This window comes from Scyliorhinus canicula, chromosome 7 (genome assembly GCF_902713615.1).
Source record: "Scyliorhinus canicula chromosome 7, sScyCan1.1, whole genome shotgun sequence".
NCBI lineage: Eukaryota > Metazoa > Chordata > Chondrichthyes > Carcharhiniformes > Scyliorhinidae > Scyliorhinus > Scyliorhinus canicula.
In genome coordinates this window covers 204,677,803-204,697,435 of record NC_052152.1, presented here as the reverse complement: position 1 = coordinate 204,697,435, position 19,633 = coordinate 204,677,803, and the positions used below count along the sequence as shown (strand labels likewise).

Here is a 19,633-nt window from a genome sequence, read left to right as displayed (position 1 = left end):
AGATAGAATATTTATCCACATACAGATTAATGTATGTGTGTTTTTCATTCTCCCATTTTCTTGTATATGAAGAGCCAAGATTAAGTGTTACTTTCAGTGTCTTGAGGGTGGGAGAATCGAATGAACACGGGGCCTACAGGCATAAATCTGGCGTATTTTAAAGTAATATTTATATTATTGAAAATTCAATATCAAAACATTGAGTAATTTGTGAAATGGAGTTGATTGGAGCTACGAGTTTCTCTGCACTATAATAATAATCTTTAGTAGTGTCACAAGTAGGCTTACATTAACACTGCACTGAAGTTACTGTGAAAGTCCCTGAGTCGCCACACTACGGCGCCTGTCTGGGTGCACGGAGGAAGAATTCAGAATGTCCAATTCACCTAACGAGGACGTCTTTCGGGACGTGAGCACCCGGAGGAAACCCATGCAGACTTGGAGTGACCCAAGCCGGGAATTGAACTTCCACCGGGCCAGAGAATCCCCGGAGGAGGCACGAATGCCACCCCGATGCCGGCTGCCTTATCCTCTGGCGCCGTTTTTCGGGCGGCGGCGGGATTCCTGCCACGCCGGTCGGGGGCTGTTGACAGCGGCCCACCCGGCGATTCTCTGGGCCTCGATGAGTCGAACGGCCGTCCAGTTTTGGCCAGTCCCGCTGGCGTGAATTACCTCACGCACGGCGGGACGTGGCAGGTAAGTGTGCAGGAGTGGTCCTAGGGAGGAGGGGAGGGGGGCAACAGTGGGGGGGCCCCACGGTGGCCTAGCCCGCAATTGGTACCTACCGATCTGCAGGCGGGCATGTTCCGTGGAGGGACTTCTTTCCTCCGTGCTGGGCTGTAGGGCTCTGCCATATTGCCCGCGGGCCGGTGTGGAGAAGAGAACCCCGCGCATGCGCAGAAATACACCAGCCGGTTTGCGCATGTGCGGAAAAGCGATTCCACAATGAACACATCAGATCTAAGCTCTGCAGTCATGCCACATCCAGCCGTGAATGATGGTGAATAATTAAACAACTTACTGGAGGAGGAGGCTCCACAAATATCCCCACCCTCAATGATGGAGGAGCCCAGCACATATGTCCAAAAGACGAGACTGAAGCATTTGCAACAGTCTTCAACACTTACCGTGGGCAGCACGGTAGTATTGTGGATAGCACAATTGCTTCACAGCTCCAGGGTCCCAGGTTCGATTCCAGCTTGGGTCACTGTCTGTGCGGAGTCTGCACATCCTCCCCATGTGTGCGTGGGTTTCCTCTGGGTGCTCCGGTTTCCTCCCACAGTCCAAAGATGTGCAGGTTAGGTGGATTGGCCATGATAAATTGCCCTTAGTGTCCAAAATTGCCCTTAGTGTTGGGTGGGGTTACTGGGTTATGGGGATAGGGTGGAGGTGTTGACCTTGGGTAGGGTGCTCTTTCCAAGAGCCGGTGCAGACTCGATGGGCCGAATGGCCTCCTTCTGCACTGTAAATTCTATGAAAAAGTGGATGATCCATCTCGGTGTCCTCAGCATCACAGATGTCAGTCTTCAGCCAATACGATTCGCTCCACGTGATGTCACAAAACGGCTGAAGGCACCGGATACTGCAAAGGCTATGGGCCCTGACAATATTCCGGCAATAGTACTGAAGACGTGTGCTCCAGAACATGCCAAACCTTTAGCCAAGCTTTTTCAGTACATCCTCAACACTGGCATGCGCCAGCAATGTGGAACATTGCCCAGGTGTGGCCTGTACTCATGAAAAAGGACAAATCCAACCCAGTCAATTACCGCCCCATCAGTCTAATCTCCATCATCAACACAGTGATGAAAGGAGTCATCAACAGTCGTATCAAGCGACACTTACTCAGCAATGGCCTGCTCACTGATGCTCAGTTTGGGTTTTGCCAGGGTCACTCAGCACCTGACCTCATTACAGCCTTGGTTCAAACATGGACAAAAGAGCTGAATGACAGGTGAGGTGAGAGTGACTGCCCTTGACATCAAGGCAGCATTTGACTGAGGATGACATCAAGGAACCCGAGCAAAACTGTAGTCAATGTGAATCAGTGATAACTCCACTGGCTGGAGTCATACCTGGCACTTTCTCAGGGTAGTGTCCTGAACCCAACCATCTTCAGCTGCTTCGTCAATGACCTCCCTTCCATCATAAGGGCAGAAATCAGAAGTTTGCAGATTATTGCACAATGTTCAGCACCATTCACGACTCGTCAAATACTGAAGCAGTCCATGTCCAGGCTTCGGCTGACAAGTGGCAAGTTAAACTCATGCCACATAAGTGCCAGGTATTAACCATCTTCTTCAAGAGAGGATCTAACCATCGCCCCTTGGCATTCAATGGCATTACCATCATTGAATCCCCCACAATCAACATCCTGGAGGTTACCATTGATCAGAAACTGAACTGGACTAGCCATAGTAATACTGTGGCTACCAGAGCACGTCAAAGGCTAGGAATCTTGCAGCAAGTAACTTGCTTCCTGACCCCACCCCATCAAAGCCTGTCCACCATCTCCAAGATGTGGAGATGCCAGCGTTGGACTGGGGAGAGCACAGTGAGAAGTCTTACAACACTAGGTTAAAGTCCAACAGGTTAGTTTCAAACACTAGCTTTCGGAGCACTGCTCCTTCCTCAGGTGAATGAAGAGGTAAGTTCCAGAAACATATATATATATATATATATTATATATAGACAAATTCAGAGATGCAGGACAATGCTTAGAAAGCGAGCATTAGCAGGTAATTAAATCTTTACATATCCAGAGATAGGGGTAACTCCATGTTAAAGAGGTGTGAATTGTCTCAAACCAGGACAATTGGTAGGATTTTGCAAGCCTAGGTCAGATGGTGGGGGATGAATGTAATGCAACATGAATCCCAGGTCCCGGTTGAGGCCGTACTCATGTGTGCGGAACGTGGCTCTAAGTTTCTGCTTGGCGATTCTGCGTTGTTGCGCGTCCCGAAGGCCGCCTTGGAGAACGCTGACCCGGAGATCAGAGGCTGAATGCCCTTGAATGCTGATGTGTTCCCCGACTGGAAGGGAACATTCCTGCCTGGTGATAGTCGCGCGATGTCCGTTCATTCGTTGTCACAGCATCTGCATGGTCTCGCCAACGTACCACACTTCGGGACATCCTTTCCTGCAGCGTATGAGGTAGACAACATTGGCCGAGTCACACGAGTATGTACCGCATACCTGATGGGTGGTGTTCTCACGTGTAATGGTGGTATCCATGTCGATGATCTGGCACATCTTGCAGAGATTGCCATGGCAGGGTTGTGTGGTGTTGTGGTCGCTGTTCTGAAGGCTGGGTAGTTTGCTGCAAACAATGGTTTGTTTGAGGTTGCGCGGTTGTTTGAAGGCAAGTAGTGGGGGTGTGGGGATGACCTTGGCAAGATGTTCATCTTCATCGATGACGTGTTGAAGGCTGTGAAGAAGGTGTCGTAGTTTCTCCGCTCCAGGGAAGTACTGGACGATGAAGGGTACTCTGTCGCTTGTGTCCCGTATTTGTTTTCTGAGGATGTCGGTGAGTTTTTTTTTGCAGTGGCACGTTGGAACTGTCGATTGATGAGTCGAGCGCCATATCCCGTTTGTACGAGGGCATCTTTCAGTGTCTGCAGATGTCTGTTACGCTCCTCCTCGTCTGAGCAGATCATGTGTATACGGAGGGCTTGTCCATAGGGGATGGCTTCTTTCATCTGTTTCGGGTGGAAGCTGGAGAAGTGGAGCATCGTGAGGTTATCCGTGGGCTTGCGGTAAAGCGAAGTGCTGAGGTGACTGTCCTTGATGGAGATGCGCGTGTCCAACAATGCAACCAATTCTGGAGAGTAGTACATGGTGAGTCTGATGGTGGGATGGAACTTATTGATGTCATCGTGTCGTCGTTTCAGTGATTCTTCGCCGTGGGCCCAAAGGAAAAACATGTCATCGATGTATCTGGTGTATAACGTCGGTTGAAGGTCCTGAGGAGGTCTTGTTCAAACTTGTGCATGAAGATGTTGGCATATTGAGGTGTGAATTTGGGCCGCATGGCTGTTTCGTGTGTCTGGATGAAGAACTTGTTGTCGAAGGCGAAGACGTTGTGATCCAGAATGAAGCGGATGAGTTGCAGAATTGCGTCTGGAGATTGGCAGTTGTCGATGTTGAGTACTGAGGCAGGTGCAGCAATGCCGTCGTCATGGGGGCTGCTGGTGTAGAGTGCCGAGACATCCGTTGTGACGAGGAATGTTCCTGGTTCAACTGGTCCATAGGTGCTGAGTTTCTGTAGGAAGTCCATCGTGTCGCGACAGGAACACATGCAGAAGCTACGACAACGATTGAACGGACATCGCGCGACAATCGCCAGGCAGGAATGTTTCATTCCAGTCGGGAACACTTCAGCAGTCAAGGGCATTCAGCCTCTGATCAGGGTTCTACAAGGTAGCCTTCAGGACGCGCGACAACGCAGAATCGCCGAGCAGAAACTTATAGCCAAGTTCCGCACACGTGAGTGCGGCCTCAACTGGGACCTGGGATTCATGTCGCTTTACATTCATCCCTCACCATCTGGCCTGGGCTTGCAAAATCCTACCAACTGTCCTGGCTTGAGACAATTCACACCTCTTTAACCTGTCGTTACCCCTATCTCTGGATCTGTAAAGACTTAATTACCTGCAAATGCTCGCATTCTAAGCATTGTCTTGCATCTTTGAATTTGTCTATATATATGTTTCTGGAAAATACCTCTTCATTCACCTGAGGAAGGAGCAGTGCTCTGAAAGCTAGTGTTTGAAACAAACCTGTTGGACTTTAACCTGGTGTTGTAAAACTTATTACTGTGCTCACCATCTCCAAGGCACAAGACAGGAGTATGATGGAATACTCTCCACTTCCCTGGATGTGTGCAGCTCCAGCAACACTAAAGCTGAACACCATCCAGGACAAAGCATCCCGCCTGATTGCTTTCCCTTCCACAAATATTGAATCCCTCCACTACTGACGAACTGTGGCAAACGTGTTGCCATCTACAAGATGCACTGCAGGTTCCTTAGGCCACGGTTCCTTAGGCAGCACCTTCCAAATTCATCACCACTGCCATCTAGAAGGACAAGAGCAGCTGAAAGCTGGGAACCCATCACCTGGAGGTTCTCTTCCCAAGTAATTTACGTCCCCGACTTGGAAATCGCTGTTCCTTCATTGTTGCTGGGTCATAATCCTGGAACTCCCTCCCTCACAGCACTTTGGGTGTAGCTATAGCTGAGGAACTGCAGTGGTTCAAGAAGGCAACTTGCCACCATCTTGTGAAGGGCAACTGGAGATGGGCAATAAATGTTGGCCTAACAATGACACAGATCCCTCAAATTAATTTTTAAAAACTGGAAAAAAGGATTTCAAGACAGAAAATGAAAGTAAATGTATTATTTTTCATTATAACATAGATATAGTCAATGCCCCATGGCATTGTGGAGAGGGAGTGTTCAAATAAAATGGGGTTTACAGCCTGTGGGACAATTGGAACAGAGAGTATAATACCTGCTGGATGGAGGTTAGAAATATAGCTTTCCCAGTTTGCATGAACAGTTTCCATTATAAAAATGGGCCGAAGAATATATAATGGTAAACGTGATCGGAATCACATGCAGATGTAAAAGTTCAAAATATTTTAGCTAAATATATATGTAGCATGTTTTAAATAATAAACTTGACTTATTGTTATCTCTGGAAGGCAGTTTGTTTTGGAAGTAGGCAGCACTTTTTTGGAAGTAAGGGCAGCACGGTAGCATGGTGGTTAGCATAAATGCTTCACAGCTCCAGGGTCCCAGGTTCGATTCCCGGCTGGGTCACTGTCTGTGCGGAGTCTGCACGTCCTCCCCGTGTGTGCGTGGGTTTCCTCCGGGTGCTCCGGTTTCCTCCCACAGTCCAATAATGTGCGGGTTAGGTGGATTGGCCATGCTAAATTGCCCGTAGTGTTCTAAAAAGTAAGGTTAAGGTGGGGGGGGGGGGGGGGGGTTATGGGTATAGGGTGGATACGTGGGTTTGAGTAGGGTGATCATGGCTCGGCACAACATCGAGGGCCGAAGGGCCTGTTCTGTGCTGTACTGTTCTATGTTCTAGATGTTCTAGCCAACATTTATGTATTATTGAATTGTAGTGTGATCATGTGCTCATTAAAATATTTCTCTCAGCCTAATCTTTGTGGATTAGGAGGAAGACCATACGCTGATTTGAACAGCCAGCCAACATATCAGTGCCACCCGCCCCAAAAGCCCTGTACCACTCATACCCACTATTACAGCCTCTGAGGTAAGAGCTGCCAAAAGTAAACCCGTGGAAAGCGGCGGGCCCCGACGGAGTCCCTGGCCGAGCATGCAGAGCCTGCGGTGACCAGCTGGTGAGTGTATTCGCAGATAAGTTCAACACCTCACTTCTCCGCTCCGAGGTCCCCACCTGTTTCACGAAGACCACCATAAATACCGGTACCAAAGAAGAACAAGGTAGCGTGCCTCAAAGACTACCGACCGGTGGCCCTGACGTGTATTATGAAATGCTTTGAGCGGCTAGTCATGAGACGGATCAACACCAGCTTCCCAGATAGTCTCAATCCATTGTAGTTCGCCTACCGCGGCAACCGATCCACAGCAGATGCTATCTCTCTGGCCCTACAATCAACACTCGAACATCTTGACAACAAGGACACCTACGTCAGACTGCTGTTCATGAACTGCAGCTCCGCTTTCAACACCAGATCCTGGCGGCGAGTGTAAATCCCGAGCTATATGTTATTTGATAGAAATGTTTATAATTATGAAGGGATGGAATTATGGAAGAAATAGACCTTTCCAATGGTTGAAGGCTCCAGAAAGATGGGACATTTGTTTTACATTAAACCTTACAACAAAGAACAGAAGGAACTTTTTTACACCGAGGGTTGTCAGGCTGTGGAATGTACTTCTGGAGTTAGTGATTGAGACAGAGAGCATGTCAATATTTGAGAAGAGTTTAGATAGATGGCGGAAAGAAAGAAGGCTAAATAGATCTATAAACACGTAGGATTCGAACTACTACTCACCAACATGAATTGACTGGGCCAAATGGTGGCCTGTTTCCATGTTGTAATTTTTATATACTTTCTATTTAATATTTTGAATGAGTAAAGATTTAGCCCATGAGACCTGCTTTTTCCAGCAACTCAAGCATAAATTACATTGTTATGGGTCCTCTTCAAGAAATGTGATATTCTTTCTAATATTTACCACTTATCCTAATTCTAAGCATAATTTTATACATTCAAGAAAGAATATTTGCATGGTAGCCATTTGCCCTGTTGTTTCTTTGTTCCTGGAAAGTGCTATCCATTTAGTCCCACTTGCCTGCTTTTTCCCCATACCCGTTCAGATTTTCTCCCCTTCAAATGTTTATGCACTTACATGTTAAAGGTTAGTATAGAATACAATATAAAAAATGAATACAGCCATTCTTTTAATTGTCTTTTTTCTGAGATGCTGGTAAGAATACAATGAACTTCTGTTAATTGTGGAAAAAATGTTTACCGACATGATGGTGTGATTTTTTGATTACATAATCATTTAAAATAGGCAGTTATATATGTCACTTCCTCCCAAATAAGAATTACATTTACAAGACCTTAAAACTGATGTACTGTATTTGTATCCTCCAATGTTTAATACCATACTTTGATGATCATTACATTTGTTTACAATTCAAATTAAGTTGCAAGTGTAAGTAACCACAGTACAGTTCTCCTGTTGGAGTAATAGTTTTGCCACAGAGAAAAGTAGCTTGTGATCAGTGAACACTGATGGCTGTGGTTGCCTATAGCATAAATACAATTTTATATGTGGTAAAATTTATACCGTACTTGTAAAACTGATCAGATTCCAAGCACCAAATATTTTTCTTTCTTTCATTGGATCGGAGTGTTATGAGCAAGGCCAGCATTTATTGCCCATCCCTAAGTACCCTTGAGAAGATGGTTGTGAATCTCTTCTTGATCTGTTGCAGTCCATCTGGTGTAGGTACACCCATCGTGCTGTTAGGAAGGCAGTTTCAGGATTTTAGTCCCATGACTGGAGGAGCGGTGATATAGTTCCAAGTCAGGATAGTGTTTAGCTTGGAGGGGAATGACAAACTGTAGAGTTCCATATATTACTGGAAATAGAACAGAATGACTAACATGTTGCAGATTAGCTTAAAGTCAATTCCAGACAGTTTATATAGTGTGTGTTTCAATGAAAACAGGAAAAGACAAAGAGGCATTCTTGTGATATAGTTGGTTTAGCAATCCTAATATAGCTATTAGAATTCTTACACCTAACTGATGTATTGTTAATAATATGATCCCTTATTCTGCAATGCTCACAATGTTTTTCTTTCCTTCACCAGCATTTTCTGTAACTTAGTTCTAGCAGCTGCAGTGATGTTTTATGCTGCCTTATTTCTCAGCAAACGTGGGCCACTGGCTAAGATTTGGCTTGCCGCCCATTGGGACAAAAAGTTGACAAAAGCCCATGTGTTTGAATGCAATCTGGAGACTACTGTGGAAAGCATTATTTCACCCAAGGTAAAGCAACTGAATATGCATTAAATGAGCAAGTGCTAAAGTATTAATATATATTAATAATAAAATAAATCGCTTATTGTCACGAGTAGGCTTCAATGAAGTTACTGTGAAAAGCCCCTAGTCGCCACATTCCGGGAATCGAACCGTGCTGCTGGCCTGCTTGGTAAGCCAGCGAATTAGCTGAGTGAGCTAAACCAGCCCCTATAAGGCAGAATTGATAGTATAAAATCGCTTTTAACTTTGAATTTAATTTGTCAAATTATAAATTAGTTCCCAAATTGGTTCATGTCATGTGATCTGTAAGGCTCAGTCAATTACATTGCAAAAGCCCTTGGCATTTCAAAATGTCTATTCTGGAAAGATCCACTACTTAAAAGAGGTTGGAGGTGCTCATTCTTCCTTGTTAGTTTGACCTTTAATAATGATGACAATAATCTTTATTAGTGTCACAAGTAAGCTTACATTAACACTGCAATGAAGTTACTGTGCAAATCCCCTCATCGCCACACTCCGGCACCTGTTCAAGTACATTGAGGGAGAATTCAGAGGGCCCAACCAAACAACACATCTTTCGGGACTTGTGGGGGGAAACCGGAGCGCCCGGTTCTTCACTTCTAATTCTTTCTTCATATTTAATTCGAGTTGTTGCTTTATTTTCTGTTCAAAGCTAATGTTTACCAATGAATCTATTAAAGAAGATACTAACTCTAAACGTTTGCAATAAATATTCATGTTGTAAGTATTTTCATTGTTCAGTCATGTGTATTGTTTTCACTGTTTAATAATGCTTTTGGAAACTTCCTGGCACTTTCTAAAATATTACAGTGACAGATGCTCAGTTATTTTCAAATCACTGGATGTAGAAATGCATTCCTGTTGTATTCGAGTATACTCAATGTTCTCCAGCTTTGATCACTAGATTGTATCTGAGCTCATCATCCCAGAATTGCTGTCAATCAAGATTGCAGAGCTGTTGGAAGTCAGTGGCTTCTGTGTGTCTTCCACCAGAGGCTAACAACGATGGATAGGGAGACTGGATTCTTGCCTGAGACATTTGTAACCAATATTACAAGGAGTTCTGTTTCTTAAAACAGATATGTGGACTATAACAAAAACAGTAAATTCTGGACAATCTCAGCAGGTCTAACAGTATCTGTGGAGAGAGAACAATGCTGACGTTTTGAGTCTGGATGACTCTTTGTCAAAGCTGGAGAGGGCGGGGGTATGGTGAAGCAGAGGGGCTGGATGGAGGGTCAACGATAGGTGGAGATTGATAACGATGTCTTGGACAAAAGGACAACGGGAATGTAAATAGTGGTGATAATGACTAAGAAGGGATAGTGGCACATTAACAGATAAGAATGTGTTGATGGCAGAGCAGGGATAAGCAGTGTGCCAAAGGACAACTTAGAACCGGAACAGATGGCACTAGTGGGATGGGTGGAGAGAGGGGAGACAATGGTGAGGGAAAAACAGATCGATGGAAGAAAATAAAATAAATTGGTGGAAACAAAAATGGGCTGAAGGTGGAGGAGAGAGTTTGCAGTCTGAAGTTCTTGAACTCGATGTTAATTCCGGAAGGCTGTAATGTGCCTAATTGGAAGATAAGGTGCTATTCCTCCAGTTTGTTTTGGGCTTTACTGGAACATTGCAGTAGGCCAAGGACAGACATGAGAGCAGGGCGGTGAGTTGAAATGGCAAGGACAGGAAGGTCTGGGTCCTGCTTGCGGATGGATCATAAGTGTTCTGCAAAGCGATCCAGCAGTCTGACTTTAGTCTCTCCAATGTAATATAGCTGCATTGGGAGCAGCGAATGCAATAGACCAGATTGAAGGGGCTGCACGTGAAGCGACGCCTCACCTGAAAAGAGTGTTTCGGACCATGGATGGTGAGGAGGGGGAGGAGGTAAAGGGCCAAGTGTTGTACCTTTTGCGATTGCATGGGAATATGCAGGGTGATGTGTTGGAGGTGATGGAGGAGTGGACCAAGTATCCTGGAGGGAACGGTCCCTACGGAATGCTGAGAGGGGGTGGGGGGTGTGGTGAGGGGAAGATGTGTTTGGTGGTGATATCATGTTGGAGTTGGTGGAACTAGTGGAAGATTATCCTTTGAATGTGAAGGCTGGTGGGATGAAAAGAGAGGACAAGGTTATGGGAGGGAGGGGAAGGGATGAGAGCAGAGGTACGGGAGGTGGGCTGTACATGGTGAGAGCTCTGTCAATCACAATAGGTGGGAAACCACGATTAAAGAAGAAGACATTTCAGCAGCACCATTTTGGAATGTAGCATCATTGGGATGGAGGTGAAGGAACTGAGAGAATGGGGAAGTCCTTACAGGATGTGGGGTGTGAATAGCTGTAGTCTTGGTAGCTGTGGGAGCCAGTGAGCTTGCAGTGGATAGTAGTGGACAGTCTATCCCCAGAAATGGAGAGGTCAAGGAAGGCAGTGGAAGTGTCAGAGATGCACCGTGATCCGAGGGCTGGGAATTGGAACCAAAATGTGGAGTATAATATGGATTATGAATAAATGTGAATTATGAATAAATGTGGAAGATAATATTGTCCAGTGACTAAAAAAGATGCATATTTTCTGACTCCCATATAAGTCTAAATCAGGGTTTTTCAAAGAGTGGGTGTGGGTGGGTGTCAGGACGGTCATGGAGCGATTGGATACACCGGTCCTGCGATGGACCTGATTGCACGTGAAGCACCCGATGGCTGCTACTGGCTTTTTTACATTGAGAATGGTGGCCGCTGCCGTCTTTTAAATGAAAATAAATGAGGCTGTGTGGAGTCTTCCAGCCAGAAGCGGCAGCAGAGAGCAGGTCACACGCCCGCCGATCGGTGGCCCCCGATCGCGGGCCTGGCTGTCGTGGAGGCCCCCCACCCCCGGGTACTGCTTCTCCCCCCCCCCCCCCCCCCCCCCCCCCCCAAACCAGGACAGCCACCGCAGCCGCGACGCCGAGCTCCTGCCGGGTGGAACCCCCCGCCAGGAAGGCCCCCAACCAGCGCCGCATCGACTGCCGGCGATTCTATGGTTGCCAGAGGTTTGCGTCCCGGCGTCGGACCCGATTGCAGGTCTGAGGCCCCATTCGCCCTTCCGAGCGCGATTTCGGTGCGGAGGCTCGGAGAATCCCGGCCCTTAACTCTGGAATAAGCAGTATAAAAATTATTTTTTGTGTTATGGTTTTGTCAATTGTGCCAATGCAAATAAGGAGCAATGCAAATAAATGTAGAGCCCTTGTCTGTTATATGCAGGGAAGTATTGGCAAATGGGAGAAGTTTCAGATTTTGAAAGATAAGCAGTGGATGAAAAAACGTTTTGAGGTTGAGGCCCAAGTGCCAGTTATTAATTTAGAGCAGACTCTAAATTCAAAGGCTACGCTGCTGTAGCTGACCAATAATACCACATTAAAAGCGTGCCAAAAGCCCATCAGGCTGTCAGCAGTCTGGAGTAGCATCTCCCAGGAGTATCCAGTGCTGAGTAAAACACGCATTGTATTGCTACTGCCCTTCATAGTGACCCACATGTGCGAGGGTGGATTTTCCGTTTCCATAACTTCGAAGACGGCACAAAGGAACTGGTTGAAGTCTGTATGAGGGGCGACCTGATAGAGGTCTACAAAATTATGAGAGGCATAGACAGTTGTGGATAGTCAGAGGCTTTTCCCCAGGGTAGAGGGGTCAATTACTAGGGGTCATAGGTTTAAGGTGCGAGGGCAAGGTTTAGAGGAGATGTATGAGGCAAGTTTTTTACACAGGGTAGTGGGTGCCTGGAACTCGCTGCCTGAGGAGGTGGTGGAAGAAGGGGCGATAGTGACATTTAAGGGACCCAGGAAGTGTAGAAGATTTTAGTTTAGACGGGTAGCATGGTCGGCACGTGCTTGGAGGGCCGAAGGGCCTGTTCCTGTGCTGTACTTTTCTTTGTTCTTTGTTCTATCTGATATGCGCATTGCCCTCTCCTTCTTTGAACCTGATTCAAATGAGATTGTGAGGACCAAGCAGGCTCCCTTTCACATTCAAGGTAAGCGAATATGGCTTGAGTTGTGATGGTCGGCGGAGTGGGTCACGAAGGTGGGCCAGCATGCATCCCAAAGGTCAGCTGGTTGGCAAAAGTAGGTAAACAGTGGTCTAAATTACACCTGAAAGTTGGTTAATGTTTTGACATTTAGCTACACTGCAAGTTATCAGTCCTCTCTGAAATATACAATATATGCTCTATGTTTACTTATATGAATGCTTTTGGCTTATGTCACATCTGGATAAAATGTATGTGCCAATAATTGGTGTTGTACATTGTAAGAAAGAAAGGAGTTTGCATGCCCTGAAATAGCTCTTTTGAATTGTTACAGATTACTACTAAATCGGTGGATTAGAATCCATGCTCTCTTGCAGAACATTTAAAAAAATCTTTTCACTTATTAATCATACACTGTGGCATAATTAGCTAATCAAAGGTGAAAATGCATGAATTTGATTGCCACATATATATCAAGTTGTCACCAAAATTTATGGAATGATAGAAAAGTTCAGTCAAACAGTAAACCAGCTATAAAGTCAAGGAAATTGGACTTTTGCATTGCTTGATATTTGTGAGAATACATTAGCAACATGTACTACTCTTCAAAACCAATTGCTGTCAGCAGTTTTTTGGAAAAGAACCATATCACGTTAAAGGATCAGATGAAAGCTCCCTAATGGGTCAGTCATTTGTTGGACCAAAATATTGGTTGATCTCAGTTAAGGCAGTGGTAGAGGTTCACTATTGGCCTCAGGTGCCTGGGAGAAAATCGGTCAGGATCCCTATCCTTGATTGCCTTCAACAGTCCTACTAAAAGCCCAATTATAGATTTAATGCACCTCTTAAGACTATCTTATTATCAGAATTTAATAGGTTTTTATTATAGGTAGGGACTAAAATTTACTAAACCATTGATGGGCTTTATGTGAATGCCAAAAATAGGTGTGCATTTTTAGCAATGGATAGAAATTACTTTAGGATATGCAGAGTACACAAATAAGGCTAGGACTTCTGATGAATTATAACTTTATTGTGCAAAAAAATAAATTTAGTGATGTTTGTGTCCCCTCTAGGTTAAAATAGCGCTGCGAACGTCAGGACACCTGCTTTTAGGGGTGGTGAGGATTTACCATCGGAAGGCAAAGTACCTCTTGGCAGACTGCAATGAAGCATTCACAAAAATAAAGATTGCCTTTCGTCCTGGTACTGTACACTTGCTGCAGCTCTAAACATCTTTGCTTAGTAAAGAAATGTATTACTTTGATTTATAAAAGATTACTTTATCATTTAGAATTTTTATTTGAGATTTAATTTAATGGATAATCATATAAATAGTGCCACAAGGCGCATGAGAATTTCAAGGCTTTCTTTCGACCCTCAGCTTGCACCATCCACATCAGATCATAGAATTATACGTAATGGGATTTCCTTGGCGTTCATAAATTTCTCAAATAAATCCTTATCAGCTGAATGCATTGGTTCCTTTTCTTGTGACACTGTCGGTGTCACTGGCATTTGAAACACTTTTTGCTCAGGTTTTTGAATAGAATTTTGATCATTATAACAACTTCAGCTATTGTTATAAATGCATAATCTATTATTTTCCAATCATTACATATCTATTGCTGTATGCTGTCATGCAGTTTATGGTTGGTTAGATTAAAAAGTTTAGATTAAATTAAATAAAAATTACATTTAGTTTTAACCAGGCTATACTTTCAGTATATTGGAAGCTTTGCAGCAAATAAAAACTCCTGTCAGGTAAATAGAAAACGGGACGGTAGTTTAATATTTTAAGTTTATTCTATTCCTTCTTTGCAATTTATGATTTTGAGGAGTCAAACTAATTTCTCTGCAAAAGTGTGGTTTTACTCAAATCTAGGCTTGCTGGCATTAATATCAGAGAACGTTTTGAAGCTCAGTTGACGACTGAGTAGCGCAATAGTGTGACACAAGCCAATTATTGTGGATATGTATCGCAAACTAATCCTGCAAATACATATCAGTTTGCTCCAGACAAAACCACTCAGCTTAAATACTTCCCACAGACAAATAGTTAACAAGGAAACAAGGGGGAATAGAGTGAACTGAAACTCGGGGGAAATAATAAATTCTGAAATTGTAAAATATTGAGGCCAGATGTTATCGAACAGAGAAGGGGTGTCAGCTGACAATAAAATTACATATTGTAACGGTACCCGAACCAGACCCCAATTTATATTAGGAAACTCTTTTGAGATCCCAACAATTTTTCAATTTGTAAACCCTTGAGGAAAGGATACTTTGCTCCAGGAGTGATTCCGCTAACAACAAGGGATCTCTTATATTAAAACAAACTTTTTTATTAACTCATAATTAACATCAAGCTTTTCAGTGAACAGTTAAAACAGTTACTTTTTTAAAAAGTCTTTGAGCTCACTTTCCCATCCACTTCCCATGCCACATCATGCCAACCCATGCTCCCCACCCACCCCATGTCCCCTTTCAGCTACCTTGCCACCTTCTGAACCCCCACAGTCTCTGGGCCAACTGAGTGCTAACTCATACCAATCCATGCCCCGACCCACCACCATTTGTCATTACACCCTCCATGCCACCTCACCCAGTATCTTATGAGCAGACCTCAGGAGCAATGCTGAGATGAAATAAAGTTTGAATATCTATTACAGACTTTACAATATAAAATAATACTTTCATTCATAAAAGCCAATTCAACACATTTAAGGGCAGCACGGTGGCCTAGTGGTTAGCACAACCGCCTCACGGCGCTGAGGTCCCAGGTTCGATCCTGGCTCTGGGTCACTGTCCGTGTGGAGTTTGCACATTCTCCCCATGTCTGCGTGGGTTTCGCCCCCACAACCCAAAAATGTGCAGAGTAGGTGGATTGGCCACTCTAAATTGCCCCTTAATAGAAAAAAATAATTGGGTAATCTAAATTAAAAAAAATTTTTTTTTTTTTAATTCAACACATTTAAATCCTCTAAAATACTTAACCCCTCTTAAAAGGAAGAAATTGCATTCCTAATCCCACATCAAAGGCAGCTAATCCTTTCATAACCTCTTGAGCTGTCAATCAAACTGAACTCACAGACTCCCCCACTGTGATGATAGGTTGTGAAAACAGTCAAGCACTAATGCTATAATGATGACACTGAGAAGTCGGTGGCATAGTGGTATTGTCGCTGGACTAGTAATCCAGGGGCCCACGGTAATGGTCTATAAAATACCTGGAATTAAAAAGCCTAATGATGACTATGAAACCATTGTCGATTGTCAGAAAACCCCATCTGGCCCTTAACCTCTCCTCATGGGCAACTAAGGATGGGCAATAAATGCTGGCACAGCCTGTGACGCCCACGCCCATGAACACATTTTTTAAAAAAAAGAAAAAACTTAGGGTAATGTCAACATACAGCTATTGAAACTACAAGAATGGATTTTCTTTCACCTCTGACACAGGCAGACTGATTTTCAATTCTTGAAGGGCATTTAAATAATTTGACAGCTTGGCTTTTATCTGCCTGTACAGGCGTTTGGATGAAGAAAGCGAATGTATTGTAGATTACTCCAAGGTAGATCAGAAAGTCAAGAGTCTGCAAAGGGTTACGTAAGTGGGGAAAAAATGGGTGTATGACGTGGGTAGATGTTAGCTTGTTCACTTCAGAACAAAAAAGCAGTATACTAAAATGGAGAAAGATTGCATAACTTGGTGGTACCGAGATTTCTCTGTGTCCTCGCACACAAGTACACAAAGTTAGTATGAAGGTACAGCAAGTGAGTAGGGAGGCAAATTGAATGCTGACATTTATTGCAAGAGGAATGGAATATAAAAGTAGGACGTTTTACTGCAACTATACAGGGCGTTGGTGAGAACAGCTCTGGAATGCTGGGTGTTGTTTTAGACTCTATTTCAAAAATATATAATTTCTTTAGAAGCAGTTCAGAGAACACTTTTCCTCAAATTATGTTTATTGAGATTTAACATTTAGGAACAAAGTAACGCACCAAAATTACAAAATAATAAAGCACCCAAGGCAAGGAAGGGGAAAAAACCAGACGCAGCTTAACCGCATGAGCACAGTATGGAACAGGAAAATTGCATCACCATTGGCTTAAAACATCATTCAATGATACAGCACAGCTTTCTCTTCTCTGATTCCAGATCATTTGCACACATGTAGGAGCCAGGAACGGATTTGTCATACCCTCCCTTTCAAAAACAAAAGAAAATGCACGGAAACCAGATGTATGACCGAGTTACAGGCATACTGCATAACTCAACAAAATCCCAAACCCTGGCCCAAGGCAGAACCACAATTATATTGAAAGGAGAGGGAGAGGACTGGGAATAGTAAACCGTGTGCTCAGATTATGGTCAGGCCCACCATGCCAACCAAGTGAGAAAGAAAAGGGAGGAAGAGTGAAGAAACAGACCCAGCCAGCTATCCCGCCAGATGACGAAGAAGAGAACAGGCCACATAATCAACAAAATGGGGACCTACATCCCAGGGGAACAACACAATAACCACCAAGGCACAGAACTCGACCCATCCACCAACTACTGTGCAGCAGAGAGACAAGGAAACAAAACCCAGCCTCCCAGGAAGCCACTGCCCATGCCCTCAGAGAGGGACATCATGAGCCCCTCTGGATAACAGGTTAATAGCCACAGCAGCGGACCTGGCCTAGCCCAGCACCAAAAAGAAATTATACCCCCAGGGCCTCTAGCATACCCCCAAGAAAAGAAAACCTGCACCCAAGGTTGCACCCTTTCCAGCCCTATCCAAAGCAGTGCACCATAAGACGATAATTCTTCAGTCCTGGCCAGGAGGGGGGATGCTCGAGCCCGAGAAGAGGAGAAATCATCAAGCCACCCAAAAATGGGAGGGAGAGCCGATTGCTTCGTCCCCGGCATACAGATAGGGAGTCCCGTCCACACCCACCCAATCACCTGGCCAGATCAGAATATGAAGACCAACAGCATGCTCATCTGAATGAAGAGATCGCCAGAAGGAGAGAGGAAAACTCCAAGAGAGGGGACACCCAGCCTAGCTTGAAACATTGTCCTTTGAGAGGACTATCTATGGTGTGAAAAATAAATAAAAGACATAAGAATATGGCTGTTGCCTAGCAACTAGAGGCCCTTGTAAGATGAAAATCTTTTAAGTTTTAGATTGGGGAATTTGAGAGCAGTTGGAGATAGGGGCCTCGGAGAGTGAACATCACTCAACTCTGCAGCTCCCATCCTGTGCAGTCTTTCCTCTGGCAAAGAGTCAGGCTTCCAAATGTACAAGTTACAGTCCAGATAACCAGGGAATTGGGACAAAAAGAGTGTCGTAAGTCTGGAGTTAAATGAACAGAGACCAAGGTATTGTTCAGAATAATTCAAGGAAGAGTAAACAGAATGTTCCAAGTTAAAGAGACAATCACAGTAACTAAATTTGCAATGGGACAGCAGACCTCAGAGGTAGAAGAAATGTTTGATGTCAAAACAATCTGGGAATTGAGAGTTTAAACAATTGTGAGCAGTTTGCACAGCCATCAAGATCCCAAAGGGGTTGGTTTGAAATCCTGGATTCCCTGTTAAAAGTGGAACGGAAACTTTATTTGAAAGTGTCATTTGTAAAACCATGACTGGATTTCGGAATGCAAACTGTCAAGGAAAAGTGTGCACAGTAAGACATCTTACAACACCAGGTTAAAGTCCAACAGGTTTGTTTCAAACACCAGGTGAATGGAGAGGTATGTTCCAGAAACATTTATATAGACAAAGTCAGAGATGCCAGACAATGCTTGGAATGCGAGCATTTGCAGGTAATCAAATTATTACAGATCCAGAGATAGGGGGTGATCCCAGGTTAAAGAGGTGTGAATTGTCTGAAGCCAGAACAGTTGGTAGAATTTTGCAAGTCCAGGCCAGATGGTGGGGGGGTGAATGTAATGTGACATGAATCCAAGATCCCGGTTGAGGCCGCACTCATGCGTGCGGAACTTAGCTATTAGTTTTTGCTTGGCAATTCTGCGTTGTCGTGTGTCCTGAAGACCGCCTTGGAGAACGCTTACCCGGAAATCAGAGTCTGAATGCCCTTGACTGATGAAGTGTTCCCCGACTGCAAATGCTCGCATTCCAAGCATTGTCTGGCATCTCTGACTTTGTCTATATAAATGTTTCTGGAACATACCTCTCCATTCACCTGAGGAAGGAGCAGTGCTCCGAAAGCTTGTGTTTGAAACAAACCTGTTGGACTTTAACCTGGTGTTGTAAGACTTCTTACTGTGCTCACCCCAGTCCAACGCCGGCATCTCCACATCAAGGAAAAGTGTGATTATGAGAGAAGAATTTGAAGCATGCTTTTGGAGCAGAGTTTGGAAACACGCATGTGAAAATCATCTGGGGAATTCTGAGGAGAAACCCACAGCCACTAACGTGGGTTCAGAGCAGTGTGTATATTTGACCACAGTCATCTGGTGTGCATAAAAAGGGATTTTCTTCTGTTAATGAAACCATTGTAGCTTATGGTGTACTTTGTAATCCATGCTTATCTTTAAATCTGTGTGAATTTGTTGGAATAAGTGGGAGTAAATGAGTATTGTATTATAATCAATTTTTTTCATGTTTTATTGAAATATACTTTTTTATTAGGCTTTTTAATACTTTGTTGTGTTTATTATGAAAAAAAACAAAAAATCTGTGCAAAACAGGTGCGGAACAAAACAATTCCAGCAACCATAGGAACAAGCAAGACAGGGTGTGATGTACTAGCCACGTTGTGCTTCACTCGAGTGCAACGCAGCCAATAGATTCTGGGAGAGGCCTGCTGCGGGCATCCCGGTAGCCTTTATGCCTCGTGGTATATACCCAAGTCCCGTGAGGTGCTGGAATCAGAAACCCACCCAAAGGAGGCCTGACCAAATGGCGTGCGCCTAAGTAGGTTTTAAACTACTTAAGGTGAGCTTACTCAGGATATACTGGCCTCCTGGGATCTACCGGCCTCTCCAGTAAGGCTACAGCGGGCGCCATTCAATTCTGGTCCCCACAACCATGGACCAGGTG

The 19,633-nt window shown here is 44.4% G+C and overlaps 1 protein-coding gene across 2 annotated transcripts in view; it reads left to right on the top strand.

Annotated features, from left to right (window-relative positions):
* The window catches only part of LOC119969734 (double-strand-break repair protein rad21 homolog), a 137,444-nt gene that overhangs the window by 5,931 nt on the left and 111,880 nt on the right, over positions 1–19,633 (top strand). For both annotated transcript variants that reach the window (XM_038803752.1, XM_038803753.1), the window contains exons 2-3: positions 8,383–8,560; positions 13,653–13,782. In XM_038803752.1, the coding sequence (XP_038659680.1) occupies positions 8,417–8,560; positions 13,653–13,782 (274 nt within the window). In that variant the 5' untranslated portion in view covers positions 8,383–8,416. The remainder of the gene's footprint in view (positions 1–8,382; positions 8,561–13,652; positions 13,783–19,633) is intronic.